Genomic DNA, 14617 nt, shown 5'->3' with positions numbered 1-14617 from the left:
GGAGGCGAACAAATCTTATTTCATTCAGGAGAGACCATTGGGATGAGTAAAGTGGTGTTTATGTACAGAATGATAAATGTACTACAAGAGTTTGGAGCTTAGACCCCATGGGAATTATTGATCAAAGGTCGCCTGCCCTAGCCTGGTCCTAACCACACTCTCGTACATTTTTGAGGGGAAGTACGTAGGAGGGCAGAGACAAAACATGTCATTATGAGCAATAATTTTGAAAATAAATTTAAAAAGATCTCATATTAAACCATACCAATCCATACATTAAACACTGAGGGAAAAATGGGTTTGTACAATCTTAGACAAACTTACTTTACATTGTTTAATAACACTTGTTTTATATAACTCAGGTGACCTTGGAAAGGACAGGTGGGGAGAGTGTTCTGGGGGGAGGGGGTGTGAGGGGGTGTAACTTCCTGTAACTGTGGTCCTTTATAAGAGGGGACAGGTGACAGTGACATGACGGTGTTTGCTGATACTTTAGGTGACTCTAGCACAGGTGAGTTCATGCTCCTTTCAAAACCTTGTTCCTCTTCATTATTAACACACTGTCTCTCTCATATGTTTCACTCATTATTAACAAACTCTCTCTCACACATGTTTCACTCAGTTTGTCCTGTGCTGTAGCCTCTGGCCTTAGTGCCCAGTCACATGCATTCTTTATGAAATGTGTCACAAGAAAAGTAAATCATTGTTAATTGATTTTGCACAGCAATTGTACATATTTTGGCCAGAATTCAGCTGCCAATCCCAGAGAGAACATCAGGTTATATTCCAAATATTTCATTGTGTCGTTCTCATTTCTGTCAAGTGTCTGTTAAAATGTATTGGTATTCATGCAAACATAGCCGCGGGAACATATTTTATCAGGGGGGTACTGGCTTAATGTTGCGGGGCGGCAGGGAGGAACTGGGAGTAAAAATTGGCCCTGGACTTTGATCCAGACCGGCCAGGCCCCCATATACGCCACCACAGCTGCCATGCTAATGCAAGCATATTCTGTGTTCGATGTGATGCGAGTTTGGGAGTTCTATCCTATAAATGTTTTTGGCCTTTATTTGAGCGCAATAGTTGACCTTCATGTAAAGCCGTTTTCCAATTGGTAAACTTTGTCTAGTGAAGGTGATTTATTTGTCTCTTAATTTTTCAGCCCCACCCTACGTTTCTTAGCCTTGTCTGATCATTATTCTTCTTCCGGTGCACCCGACGGTGGTGGATTTTTAAGTCATAGGATTTTAAATTCTCGTGCTGTCAGGGGGTGCTGCAGCACCCTCAGCACCCCTAGTTCCTGCGGCCATGCATGCAAAACATTCATTAATGTGTTCTGGGTAACTCTGTCTCAATTGCACTCATTCCAAATCTTATAATTCAAATTACAGTAATGATTTCAAATGGTATACCCTTGAGATTAAAAGAAGATTTTTGTATGATAAATTTAATGTTTTCTCTATTGAATCTGATATTCACTACCAACATTATCAGAGTTCTTCTGAATCATGTTGTATACCTGCATCCCTAGGGGTTGTGGATGAGGAAGACATTCCTTTGCGCACTGGGTGTGAAAAGATATTCTTGCTCTATTCTTTGGATGAACGATATGAACACTGAGCATTTGAGTTGGCAGCAGAAACGGTCACACAGCTGCTGAAAAACAAAATGTTCCCACAGAGTTTAGGAACTGTTTATTGTACTATCTCTGTTTGGCCTTATCACCTTGACCTTCAGGTAGAAATGTTCCACATAGTTTCACCTGTTCTGGAGGTTTCTGAACATCAGGGTCATCTGCCTGAACCAATGAGAACACACCGTATGCTGGGCTAATATTGCCTTGCGGGGTGTGTGTGTGTACACCTAATCTTCTGAAGGTAACAAACACAGGTCCTCATTTGACTTTCTCACCTGCTCAGACCTGCTCTCCCAGTGGTCAGTTCTCTGCTGATGTCGTCGTTCTCTCTCTCTCTTCCTTGTGGCTGATTCTATCCATATTGACCCATTGATATTCAAGATGTGAAAGGATCTTTTCAACAGTACATTTTAATTTTCTGAAGACTAAGTACAGTCAGAGTGCAATTGTTTTCTCTATGACAACAATGTAAATGTGTATCTCTCTCTTCATCTCTCTTTATTCCTCTCTCTCTCATTCCCTCCCTCCCCTAGTTGTCCTCTTCAGACCCACTGAGCTGCCCATGTCTCCCTCCTGTGTGGCCCTGGCCCTGGGGCTGCTGTTCCTGGCAGGTGCCCATGCCCAGATCAAGATCTTCAACCTGCGTGCCACCAAGCTCCCCAGCGACCTGCTGGGCACCACCGACGGCTACGTCAAGGTGTTCTGCGGCCCCGACGCCCTCGGGAAAACCTCCGTCCGCAACAACGACAAGAACCCCTGGTGGTCGGAGGAGTTCAACTCCTTCAAGACCGTGGAGAACGACGTCCTGAGGCTGGAGGTGTACGACAGCGACCTGCTGTTCGACGACCTCCTCGGAACATGCCAGAGGCAGGTGAAGAGCGGCACCCACCAACACGACTGCTTCCTGAAGAAGGGAGGCACGCTCACCTACTCCTACACTCTCCAGCAGTGAAGCTGCTCTCGCAGGGAGGCTTGAGGATAGTGACGCACACGATCCTCTTCAACAGGGCAGCATGGGGAGGTCCCAGTGAGATCCCCACACTTGACCAAGCCCGACACCGTTATCACACCCCCATCGACCTACTCAGAAGCCCCTCCCTGTCTAACAGTCTATTGAGTGTTAGAAACCTTCATTTCATTTACGCTGTTGAGCCGTATCCCTTTAGTTGTTGTTTATAAATGTCATCCTAAATTGAGAAATGTATCTATAAATTTGGACGACTGTGTTCTAAATGTAATCTTGAATCTCTTCTTGGCCTCACGTCTGACTGAATGAATTAAAGCCTCCCTGTAGGATGGTCTGCTCTTCTAATGTGTGTCTTCCTTACTGTAGTCTCATGGTTCGTCTAGTCTAGTTTCAAATCAAATTGTTTGGATGACTACCGCACTAACCCGTAACCAACTAACCAATTCTAAAATGTTAACAAGGGACATCTGTTTTGGTGCTTTCATTTTTTATGGACAATATGTAGGCCTATGTTCAATTTATAGAGTGGTGATTGTCTATCTGGAACTTCATATAATTAGCAGGGCTCAAGTCTCACTCATTTGCTGTGAGACTCACGCATTTCAACCATTTTTCAAGCTCTCACGCGACACTTTGTATTTCTAAGGCATTTCAACCAGTCTGGTCCTAACCAGACTGTCGTACATTTCATTTGTACAGAGGATCTGGGATGACTCCATTGACAAGCGTTAACTTCCTTGAAGGCGGGTAAGCTACTCAGATGACGAACTGCTTTTACATCTGACAGGGATTTCTCCTACAAAACCGTCTTCAAGTATTATTGACTTCAAACGGACTTTTCTAGACTTTGTCTCTTAGTAATGTGAATGTGATCAATTATACTGTAGGCTAATACAACATGCACTTGTCACAGCTGCTTTGTCTTGATCTTGATTGATGAGGCACTGAATTGGAGGATGAGAAAGAGAGCTTGGTATCTTAAGACAGAGTTTGATGACTTGTTGAAAAACGTGCTTAGTCGATGTGATTGTTGTTGGCTCAAGGCAGGTATGGGGTGTGTGATTTTTGGAAATGTTCAGTATATGGTGCTCAACATTCTTGGAAACGCCCCTTTGTATCAATGTGCTGTTGCAAGTGTAAAGAATTTGCATGTTAAGGCCAAAAAAGGGAGCAGTGTTTACGTCTGTATTAAATCTCACTATCAAGTTAGGATACAATAATTTGTGACCAATACCATACCATTAAAACCATTATATTTCGGTTTCAGAATGTTGCTGGTTAGGCTGTGGGTCTAGCAAGTTCAGAAGATATCTTTATCATCAACATCTAAATGTCATCAACTGAAAGTAAAACAAGGTGGGGTAATTGTTTCCCTTTAATGTTGCATAGTTTCATTCTAACCGCCTGAAGCAGACTGCATTATTAGCGCCACTCGTCAAGAGCAGACATTCTGATGACATGCCAAAACAAAACAAAAAAACAATTATGGCTCAGGCCAAACTCGTATGCTTATCGATGCAGAACACATTTTCTTTTCTTTCAATGGCACTTAAGAAAACAGGTTTGAAGAGTGCCAGTATAGGCACGCAAACTTCTTTCTGTGGAACAGAGTTTAGACTTGAATGGCTTTCCTTTTAAATCATCCTTTGCCTATTCACATAATGCTAAAGTAAAAGTCTCAACGCAAACACTCCCTTTTAACCTTTTTCGGCTCGGTGAGTGGGCTAACAATGAGGCTATGAGTTTTGATTACTGTAAGTTGTGTGCTTTCAGTATGTTTGGGAAGTCTTGACGAACATCATATAGGTCTGGATCATTCTTTATATTCTGGTTGTGATAGGTTGCATAGAGAGGTAGATTAGAAGCAAAAAGGTACATTTGCAAATCTTCATCTTGTAATTTATCACTCAAGTCAAATGTCTGTGGGGTATGTCTGTGTGATCATGGACTCATTGAGGAATGACAAGGCAAAAGTCATTATTCAGTGTCATGACATGTAAGGAAGGGTTAGGCTCAGCAATGTATAAAAAATACAATTGATGGTGTATAGGCTACAGCATACAACATATCCATCCAGACTTTTCTGAGACCAATTTATCTCCCATTCTACCTTTTTACACACACACGCACACACGCACACACCCACGCACACACACACACACACACACACACACACACACACACACACAATCACAGCCTCATCACTGTGACATAAAAATCTTTCAGGGGCTTTCATTGAAACTAAAATGACAGAACTGAAAATCATAATCTACCTATCTAACTAAGAATAGTTAAATATTGCAAATCAAAAGTACAGTTCATAATTAAATATACTTCGACACTTAAATTCAACACTTGCATTTCAAAATAAATACATTCAATAGGTTACACATAAAATGTAAGGATATTATACTTATTACTAAGGTTAGGCACATTGGTTGTCGGTATTATACATGTCAACAATCAAAACATTACTGAACTGATATAAAATAATTTCTAGAAGCGAGTCAGATGGCTGAGCGGTTAGGGAACCGGGCTAGTAATTTGAAGGTTGCTAGATCGATTCCTGGCTGTGCCAAATGACGTTGTGTCCTTGGACAAGGCACTTCACCCTACTTGTCTCGGGGGGAATGTTCCTGTACTTCCTGTAAGTCGCTCTGGATAAAAGCTTCTGCTAAATGACTATGTAAAATGTAAGTCCTCTAATTAAAAAACGCCCACGCAATGCATAGACCTATTGTATTTACATGCCAAGTGGGCGTTTAATTCGAAAGGTTACTAAATTTTCCAGAAAATGTTGCACGACTGGTCTGTTAACCCTTGGCAATGACCTTGCATTCTTCGTTTCCACCAGTGCATGACCTTTAGCAACTTCATCTCTCGTGTTTCACACCCACATAAACACATATTTCTTCGTGCCTGTCTAGCCGTGACGTAATCAGTCGTGCAATTGTATAAGAGTCTCGTTGGCCTGGTGTGGGACACCTGACGCCTCTGAGTAGGACGAGCACATCTCACCCGACGAAGGACACGATTACCCATCATCACTTAAAATGTCTGTCGTAGTCAGTCGCAGAAGTAGCTACAGCTCACGCAGCAGTATAGGCTCCAGTGGACTCAGTTTATCCGGAGGGATGCCGTTCCAAGCGGTTGGAGGCGGTAGGTCTCGAATGAGCGTGTCTGCGTCCTCCGTCGGAAACAGCCGCACACCCAGCGTCTACGGGGGTGCCGGGGGATATGGCACCCGTATTTCTCAGTCCGTGTCCGCTTTCTCCATGGCTGCGCCTTCAAGCGAGTATATGATGTGCGGCAACGAGAAGGTGACCATGCAAAACCTCAATGACCGCTTGGCCACCTATCTGGAGAAGGTAAGGAATAGTGATGGTAATGTTTTTGGAAATCTCGGGCTAATTGTTATTTACGCGCGTTTACGCATGTGGCGCATAGACACAGCACACCGTTTAACAAAAAGAATTACAAACAAAAACAGAAAAACATCATAGATAAATATACCAGCCTACATTTCCATTCAATAAAAGTTTCCGTTAACTTATGTTTTTCTTTCACCAGTATCCAAAACAGCTTAATGCATATTCCCCAGTGACATAGGGCTTGCTAAAATAACACATTTTAACATACATAATACATTTTCCAAAACCGCAAAACTTGTAAGTGGACATGAGTGGTTACGCACATCCATTCCTCTTATCTACACTAAGAGTGTATTATTGACTTTCCACTGAAATTAGATGTGTTGACTTACATATTTTCTACAATATTAGAGAAACATCTTCGAACATGCATAGATACCGAATTGAATGTTGTTTTGGCGGTGGCGATTGGTTGTCAGGACATCCGTTATGTAAATAGTAAAAAGCTAGTGATGGAAGGTCAAGAAAACAGTCTCTGACAGGTAACGGTTGCCAAGTTCTGTGCATCGAACTCTCAGTAGGGCTACAAATATTATTTCAATCAGGAGAGACCTGGGATGAGTAAAGTGGTGTTTATTTACACAATGATAAATGTACGACAAGTGTTTGGTACTTAGACCACATGGAGAATTATTGATCAAAGGGCGCCTGCCCCGCATCCAAAGAAGAATCCCCTAAGGAGTCCAGACACTTGTTGCGGTGGCGGCAGCCGACGACCCAGCCAGAGGAGTCGAGGAACAACGACAAGGCACCGGGTGGCGACGGGGAGGTGGAGTGGTCGCGCGCTTGATAGCATGGACAAATTAAACAGTGAGAGAATTTAAAGGCACGCCATCTTTGTGATAGGCTGACAGCTACGAGGAACATTTGACACGGTTAATTGATAGACGAGAGCGCTAATTAATCGATACTGAAACCCATATGACAACCAGGTACAGGAAATAGGGAAGCGTTCTTAACGGGGGGAGTAAGTGAACATGATCGAGTATGCTCGAGTGCAGGGATCGGTCTTGCCTGAATGAACTTGCGCTAAGCTTCATTTGTGCAAATATTATAGGTAGTTCCATAATAATAAATAATATTGACTAGGCCTATACGTGATTACTTCTTAATCGTATCTTTGTCCAGCATTTGGGGGTTTGCATCTAGTTCTATCCTATGCAGGAGCTAGTAGCCTACTTAAGGCTTGATGGCAGGGCCTAAACTGCTATTTCATCTGACAGGGATTTCTCCACAACTACAACGGTCTTTAAGTATTATTGACTTCAGTCTTTCTAGACTAATGTGGATGTGATCAATTAAACTGTAGGCTACGACAACATGTACTTGTCACAGCTGCTTTGTCTTGATCTTGATTGATGAGGCACTGAATTGGAGGATGACATCCCAGAAAGAGTGCTTGGCATCTTAAGACAGAGTTTGATGACTTGTTGAAAAACGTGCTTAAGTCGATGTGATTGTTGTTGGCTCAAGTATGGGGTGTGGGATTTTTTGGAAACTTTCTGTTTAATATGGTGCTCAAAATTCTTTGCAACAGCCCTTTGTATCGATGTGCTGTTGCAAGTGTAAGGAAATTGTATGTTAAGGCCAAAAGAGGGAGCAGTGTTTACGTCCATCCTCAAGTTAGGATACAATCATTTGTGACCCATAACATACAATTAAAACCATTATATTTAGGTTTCAGAATGTTGCTGGTTAGACTGCCTGTGGGTTTGCAGGTTTAGAAGATATCTTTATCATCAACATCTAAATGTCATCAACTGAAGATTAAACAAGGTGGGGTAATTGTTTCCCTTTAATGTCGCATAGTTTCATTCTAACCGCCTGAAGCAGACTGCATTATTAGCGCCACTCGTCATGACATTCTGATGACATGGCAATACAAAACTGAAAAACAATTATGGCTCAGGCCAAATACATATGCTTATCAATGCAGAACACACTTTTTTTCTTTCAATAGCAAAACAGGTGGGAAGGGTGCCAGTATAGGCAAGCAAACGTCTTTCTGTGAAACAGAGTTTAGGCTTAAATTCCTTTCCTTTTAAATCATCCTTTGCCTATTCACATAATGCCAAAGTAAAAGTCTCAACGCAAACACTCCCTTTTAACCTTTTTCGGCTCGGTGACTGGGCTAACAATGAGGCTATGAGTTTTGATTACTGTAAGTTGTGTGCTTTCAGAATGTTTGGGAAGTCTTGACAAACACCATATAGGTCTGGATCATTCTTTATATTTTGGTTGCATAGACAGGTGGATTAGAAGCAAAAAGTCAAGTGTCAACTCAAGTCAAATGTCTGTGGGTTATGTCTGTGTGATCATGGACTCACTGAGGAAGGACAAGGCAAAAGTCATTACTCAGTGTCATGACATGAAAACTATATATATATTTTTTTATGTAGGGTGGGATTAGGCTCAGAAATTTAAATAAAAAATACAATCAATGGTCTATAGGCTACAGATATTATACTGGTCCCTTTACAACATAGCCATCAAGACTTTTCTGAACCTAATTTATTTCCCATTCTTCCTTTTTTGTACCCTGTCCCCATTTATTTTAATTACAAACAAAAACAAAAAAACACATATAGAGGAAATAAACCATTTCCATTCAATAAAAGATTTTGTTAATTTATGTTTTTCTTTCCTGAGTACTCTACACAACCTAATGCATGCAATTATTCCCCAGTGAGATTACATAACACATTTTATATACATAATACCTTTTCCAAAATGCTAAACTTATATATAGGCTACGGTTACTCTGCCTGTGAGGAGAAACTATGGCGCTAAAGCCTGCATTATTTTTAACAGAGGCAGTTACTGTGCGCGTAAAATTCCTCTAGGCTTGCACTGAAAAAGGGGCAGGGGTGGCTGTTTTGACATTTTTCCGTTGCCAGAATGTTAGTGGATTATCTTTCTGTGTGACAAATGAACATGACTGTATTTACTGACTTTCTAATACACCTATTAATTTACACAGGTGCGTTCCTTAGAGTCAGCCAATCGGAAGCTAGAGCTGCAGATCAAGGAATTCTATGAGAAGAAGTCCCCAGTTCACAGCAAGGACCTGACCGTCTACCTTGACACCATCTCTGGACTCCGTAAGAAGGTACTGCTGGGTAATGTAGTTTTGACACCAGGGGCTAGTTTCATAAACTTATTTTGAGACTAATCTTGGCCTTAGACTCGCTGCCCTAAAATCCCATCTCTAAGAATGCCAGCCATCTCTGTCTGTCCGTCTATTTTTTAGAATGTGATTTTTGAGCAGGGATTTTCCCACGATTATCTCGAGAACCAGTCAGGTGTTCAATTTATAATCCAATGGAGTGCAGTGTTTGACGTTGTTTGGAGAAGCATTTTGACATTCGCCAAAAAATAATTTGCCACCAGTTTCACGATGGATCTATTTCAGCCATATTGAGCTCGCACTATTTCACAAACTCTTAACACAAAATCAACTACGACATCACCCTCTGCATCCTGGACATGGGCACTATGCCTACCACTTTGGCCTCCTTAGTCAGTCTCCTGAGGCATGGATATATATAGTGATCCACAAACGGGCATACCACAGGAACGAATAGGAGAAAGGATCTATTTACAGATATTGGATCACAGTCTACCGTCAACTGATGAAAACAATGTGGACGTGTCATTTCCTGCTCAGATCCTGTTGGCGTACACGGATCACGCTCAGGTGACCCTGCAGGTGGACAACGCCAGATTGGCAGCCGACGACTTCAAGATCAAGTAAGTGACCGATTGCACCTAGTGCACCGTGGAGAAAAAAATCCCCTCAAGTCTTTACCGGCACGTTTTTGCGTGTGATTTTTGGGTCTGGGTCTGTGGACGTCTGGGTCTGTGGAAGAAGGGGTCTGTGACCCCGGCCCCTTTGTCCTCTGTCGGTAGGTTTGAGATGGAGCTGAACATGCGGATGACGGTGGAGGCAGACTTGGTCCGTCTGAGGGGGGTTCTGGACAGTTTCACGCTCTCCCGGAGCGACCTGGAGATGCAGATGGAGGGGCTGAGAGAGGAACTGGTTTACCTGAAGAAGAGCCACGAGGAGGTGACTGACACGCGTCGTCACATCTCAACACGCTTTGTTTTTTTGGAAGCCATGTTTTTTGTGGGAAGGGTTGGCGTTAGGGGTTCGTAACTTTTTCAGCCACCAGGTGGCGTAAGAGCTCCAAGTCTCAAGTACAGCTTCCCGTCCGCGTCCTTGGTTTTTATACAGCTTTCCATACCTGTCATGTCTGTCTACCCAAGGAGGATTGGACAACAAATCCCAGGGCTCATAGCATTAAACCTTGTAGTTCCTTTTCCTCTCCTGTTATCTTGTTATAGGAGATGGGGCTGATGCGTGTGCAGCAGGGCGGAGCCGTGAACGTGGAGATGGACTGCCCTGCCTCTGCCGACCTGAACAAGGAACTGCAGGATATGAGGGAGCAGTACGAGTCTCTCGTGCAGAAGAACCAGAGAGAAGCTGAGAAATGGTTCCAAGGAAAGGTGAAACAACCTTGAAATACAAGCACACGTTAAAAAGGGTTTACCCTTGTGTGTTGAGCATGGAGCATGCACGATGTCTAGTTGAAACCAGGCCCCTTGAATGTGGCTGCGTGTTTTCAGAACAAACAAAACGTGTGACCCAATAGACTCAAACACACTCTGTTGGGAATCTGCTGACTCCTTGTGGTTCCTGGTATTTCTTTAAGTGGTGGTTGTGTTTTCTGAGAAATTCCATGTGTTCCTCCGGTTGCCAGGTGGAGGCGCTGCAGGTCCAAATCACCACCAGCACCACGGAGGTGAAGACCTCCCAGTCAGAGCTGGGTGACCGGAAGAGAACCTTCCAGAGTCTGGAGGTACAGCTGCAGGGCATGCTCACTCAGGTAATGGGAGTTCTGCATAAGGACCTTGAAATGAAGCGAGCAAAATCTTGTTGGATATCTGAATTCCTTTATATTATGATAAATGTATTTTTTTGAAAAATGTCTCTTCTTATTTAGCATGTTTTACATATGTAATCATTCTAAGGCCCTTATTTTGTATTATTTCATTCAATTTAAATATAAATTGAACCCATTCATTCACTGCCTGCCTGCCTGCCTCCCTCCCTCCCTCCCTCCCTCCCTCCCTCCCTCCCTCCCTCCCTCCCTCCCTCCCTCCCTCCCTCCCTCCCTCCCTCCCTCCCTCCCTCCCTCCCTCCCTCCCTCCCTCCCTCCCTCCCTCCCTCCCTCCCTCCCTCCCTCCCTCCTTCCCTCACCAATTAACTCCCCCACTCACATTCTCTCTCACTCCTCTCACTCACTCACTCACTCACCCCCTCCCTCCCTCCCTCCCTCCCTCCCTCCCTCCCTCCCTCCCTCCCTCCCTCCCTCCCTCCCTCCCTCCCTCCCTCCCTCCCTCCCTCCCTCCCTCCCTCCCTCCCTCCCTCCCTCCCTCCCTCCCTCCCTCCCTCCCTCCTCCCTCACCAATTAACTCCCCCACTCACATTCTCTCTCACTCCTCTCACTCACTCACTCACTCACTCACCCACTCCCCTCCCTCCCTCCCTCCCTCCCTCCCTCCCTCCCTCCCTCCCTCCCTCCCTCCCTCCCTCCCTCCCTCCCTCCCTCCCTCCCTCCCTCCCTCCCTCCCTCCCTCCCTCACTCAATCTCTCTCTCACTCCCCCACTCACTCACTGCCCCACTAACTGCCCCGTCACGCCGGCTCCACACCTCCCCCGTCTACAGAAACAGTACCTGGAGCAGAGCATAGCTGAAGTGAACGGCCGCTACAGCGCCCAGCTCAGCACCCTGCAGCTCCGCATCAACGCCCTGGAGGAAGAGCTCCAGCAACTCACCGCCAGCATCCACCACCAGGCCACAGAGTACAAGATGCTCCTGGACATCAAGACCAGGCTGGAGATGGAGATCGCCGAGTACAGGAGGCTGCTGGACGGAGAGGCGTACAGGTGAGAGAAGCAGGGGTTAAACAGGAAGGCTGGTGAGAGAATGAGTTGGGGAGACATGGAGATGAAAAGGAATTAATCAGATAAACAGAGTTGGGGGGGGGGGGGGTGATGGAGAGATTACATTTACATTTAGCAGACACTCTTATCCAGAGCGACTTACAGGGACATTCTCCCCGAGGCAAGTAGGGTGAAGTGCCTTGCCCAAAGACACAATGTCATTTGGCACAGCCGAGAACCGAACCAACAACCTTCTGATTAATAGCCCGACTCCCTAACCGCTCAGCCATCTGACCCCCAGATGTAACAGACATAGGGAGGGTGAGTGGTTGAGGCTGGGGTAATAGATGAAAGACAGTGTTACAGTGGAAGAGGGTGCTAAGGGAAAGAGGGACGATGGGAGGTGAGTGACTTAATAAATGTGAACTTTGGAATTTCTCTGAAATGTTGCCAATGAAATGTTTCATATTCAAACCATGTTCTATCTTTTTTATTAAACATCAGTAACAAGACTGTGGTTTCAACGACCAGCCACCAGAGCAATATCCGAGAGGTGACAGAGAAGAAGGTGATTGTAGTTGAGAAGGTCCAGGAAGTGACGGTGGTGGAAGAAGGTGAGCGACAAGGTTGACCTACAGAGAAGGTCAAAAGTTTCATTCCAAAGTTTCATCCATCAATCCACTTTCACAGTAACTTGTTAACCATTCAGAGTGCAAGTCACTGTGGAATTAAACAAAAGCAGGTCAACTTAGGCCAACCATCCCCTCTTTATCGCAACATCTGTTTATCCACATATAAAAACATCTACTTGTGGCCCCCCCCACCCCCATCTCCATCAAATCCTTTCGGTTCTCAGAATGGGCTTCAGCTGTGGTTCACAATAAACACAGTTTTACACTAACTTCACTGACATTCACTTGATTATCCTATAAAAAAACATTGTTTGGTTTCTGTGATTTCCTCCACAGAGCATAACCCTCACATTCAGAGGAGAGTGAAGACCATCGTTGAGGAAATAGTGGACGGAAAGGTCGTGGCCACCTCTTCCTCTGAGAAAGTCCAGGAACTGAGCTAGAAGAGAAGTAACGAGAGATATTTTCCTGGCGACACATTCATGTTCTTCCATATTGACACAGAGCACACTGCAACTTTTGTTTCCAGGCAGGGAAGAGGCTTGTTAATTGCAGGGTACGGGGTAAGCAAATGTTACTGGATTAGAAAGGTTTCAGCGTGTGGTTCCTGGACCTACTGCGAGTAGAAAGTGGGCAGTTACCACAAACTTGAAAGGGATTTAGTGGGGGTTAGAATTTTTCCAAACAACTTTTTATTTACTTGTTACTAACAGGGCTCGAATGTGAATTCTTTCTATCTAACCGGAGGTCTTTTTCTCTCTTTTTTTTTGCTCCTCGTCCTGCAAATCTGGTGACATGTTGCTGTGTTACTGTCTTTTTAGTAGAACTGTCTCAGTTGGAAAATAGTTATATTGACTCATCAGCTGGATAGTATGAACAAATAAAAAAATATTTCCTCAAGTATTTTGCTGTTTGTGTGTGCTCCCACTCAATACCACTAGGTGTCACATCTCAAACAGCTTTGTCTAGCAATAGCTTTACTTTATGGGGTGGAATGATCTCATTTTAGTTAAGCAGAAACAGATGTGTGTTGTGTAAGTGACATTATGAAAACGTATATTTGCGTAAGTGGTCATTATAACCGTCTAACTCCATTGTGCATTCAAATAACCAAAAGCAATGCGTTGAAGATAAAAATCTGGAGCCCAGTGTTTTCAACAATACTGGTATCCTATTTCAAGATGTGCTACCGTCCAAACACAGCAAAGAAATATAAGTTACAGCTTGTATATAGCTATACATTTATATAACCGTGTATTGAATCGGCGTTTCTGTTCGTGAAAGCTGTGAATGGAATCTGGTGGGTTAAGACGTGCATTTGTTTTCTTTGTCATTCATCGGTGAGTCATGTTAAGGTATTTTAGGAGGGTTGGTGTCAATCAAGTAGAGACTTGGAGTTGCTCAACACACTAAATCTTTGAATAAACTAGGACATGTTACATGCCTCAGTGAATATAAAACACTTTTAGACATGCCACACCTAAAAGCCTGAATGAAATGACAATTTGGAATATTTTGAAATCTGAATTTACTCATTTGTTTCTCAATACGCGGTATATATCTTGTGTGTGTTTCAGGTTGTGTTTCAGAGTGCCAACAATGCAGCACACCATCCGTTCCTGATGAGATCCTCTCACCCCACCTAACCCTAAAAATAGTCATCTTGTATCATCTTGTTTGTTGGTGTAGCTTTTCAGTTTTGGCATGTGCAATACATCAAATCATCCGAGATCATCAGAATCAGAACTTGTCTGGGCACGGCCTCCCTCGGGCAGTGCATTGGTACACTGAACATGCATTCCTCTTCCCTCCATCTCCTGGCAAGGAGCTATGGGTAACCTGTCAAGTCAATCTCTTCTTACCGTTTGTTTTTTACGGGGGGAGGCTTTTAGGTATTTGAAACCAACGATACATCTAAAAACAGCAGGAAATAAGGGAACTGGGTCTGGAGTTTTAAGAATACCTGATATTACATTAAGTTCCTTCAACTCTACTCTTTCCCCC

General features: G+C 43.9%; 2 protein-coding genes across 2 annotated transcripts; both read left to right on the top strand.

The window, feature by feature from the left end:
• Positions 1 to 466: 466 nt before the first annotated feature.
• On the top strand, positions 467 to 2948 carry LOC146237818 (perforin-1-like). The gene is made up of 2 exons (XM_084685057.1): positions 467 to 511; positions 2170 to 2948. Exons 1-2 carry the CDS (start codon positions 472 to 474, stop codon positions 2586 to 2588), a joined length of 459 nt encoding a protein of 152 aa, XP_084541183.1. The 5' UTR covers positions 467 to 471; the 3' UTR covers positions 2589 to 2948.
• Positions 2949 to 5508: 2560 nt separating this feature from the next.
• krt99 (keratin 99) lies at positions 5509 to 13508 on the top strand. The gene is made up of 9 exons (XM_084685050.1): positions 5509 to 5971; positions 9015 to 9143; positions 9702 to 9784; positions 9944 to 10100; positions 10379 to 10540; positions 10795 to 10920; positions 11764 to 11984; positions 12486 to 12595; positions 12950 to 13508. Exons 1-9 carry the CDS (start codon positions 5657 to 5659, stop codon positions 13054 to 13056), a joined length of 1410 nt encoding a protein of 469 aa, XP_084541176.1. The 5' UTR covers positions 5509 to 5656; the 3' UTR covers positions 13057 to 13508.
• Positions 13509 to 14617: the final 1109 nt, after the last annotated feature.

The sequence above is a fragment of the Hypomesus nipponensis genome, chromosome 21 (genome assembly GCF_054491055.1).
Source record: "Hypomesus nipponensis isolate SF chromosome 21, ASM5449105v1, whole genome shotgun sequence".
Lineage (NCBI taxonomy): Eukaryota > Metazoa > Chordata > Actinopteri > Osmeriformes > Osmeridae > Hypomesus > Hypomesus nipponensis.
The sequence above is the reverse complement of the archived record's forward strand: the minus strand, read 5'-3'. Positions and strand labels throughout refer to the sequence as shown.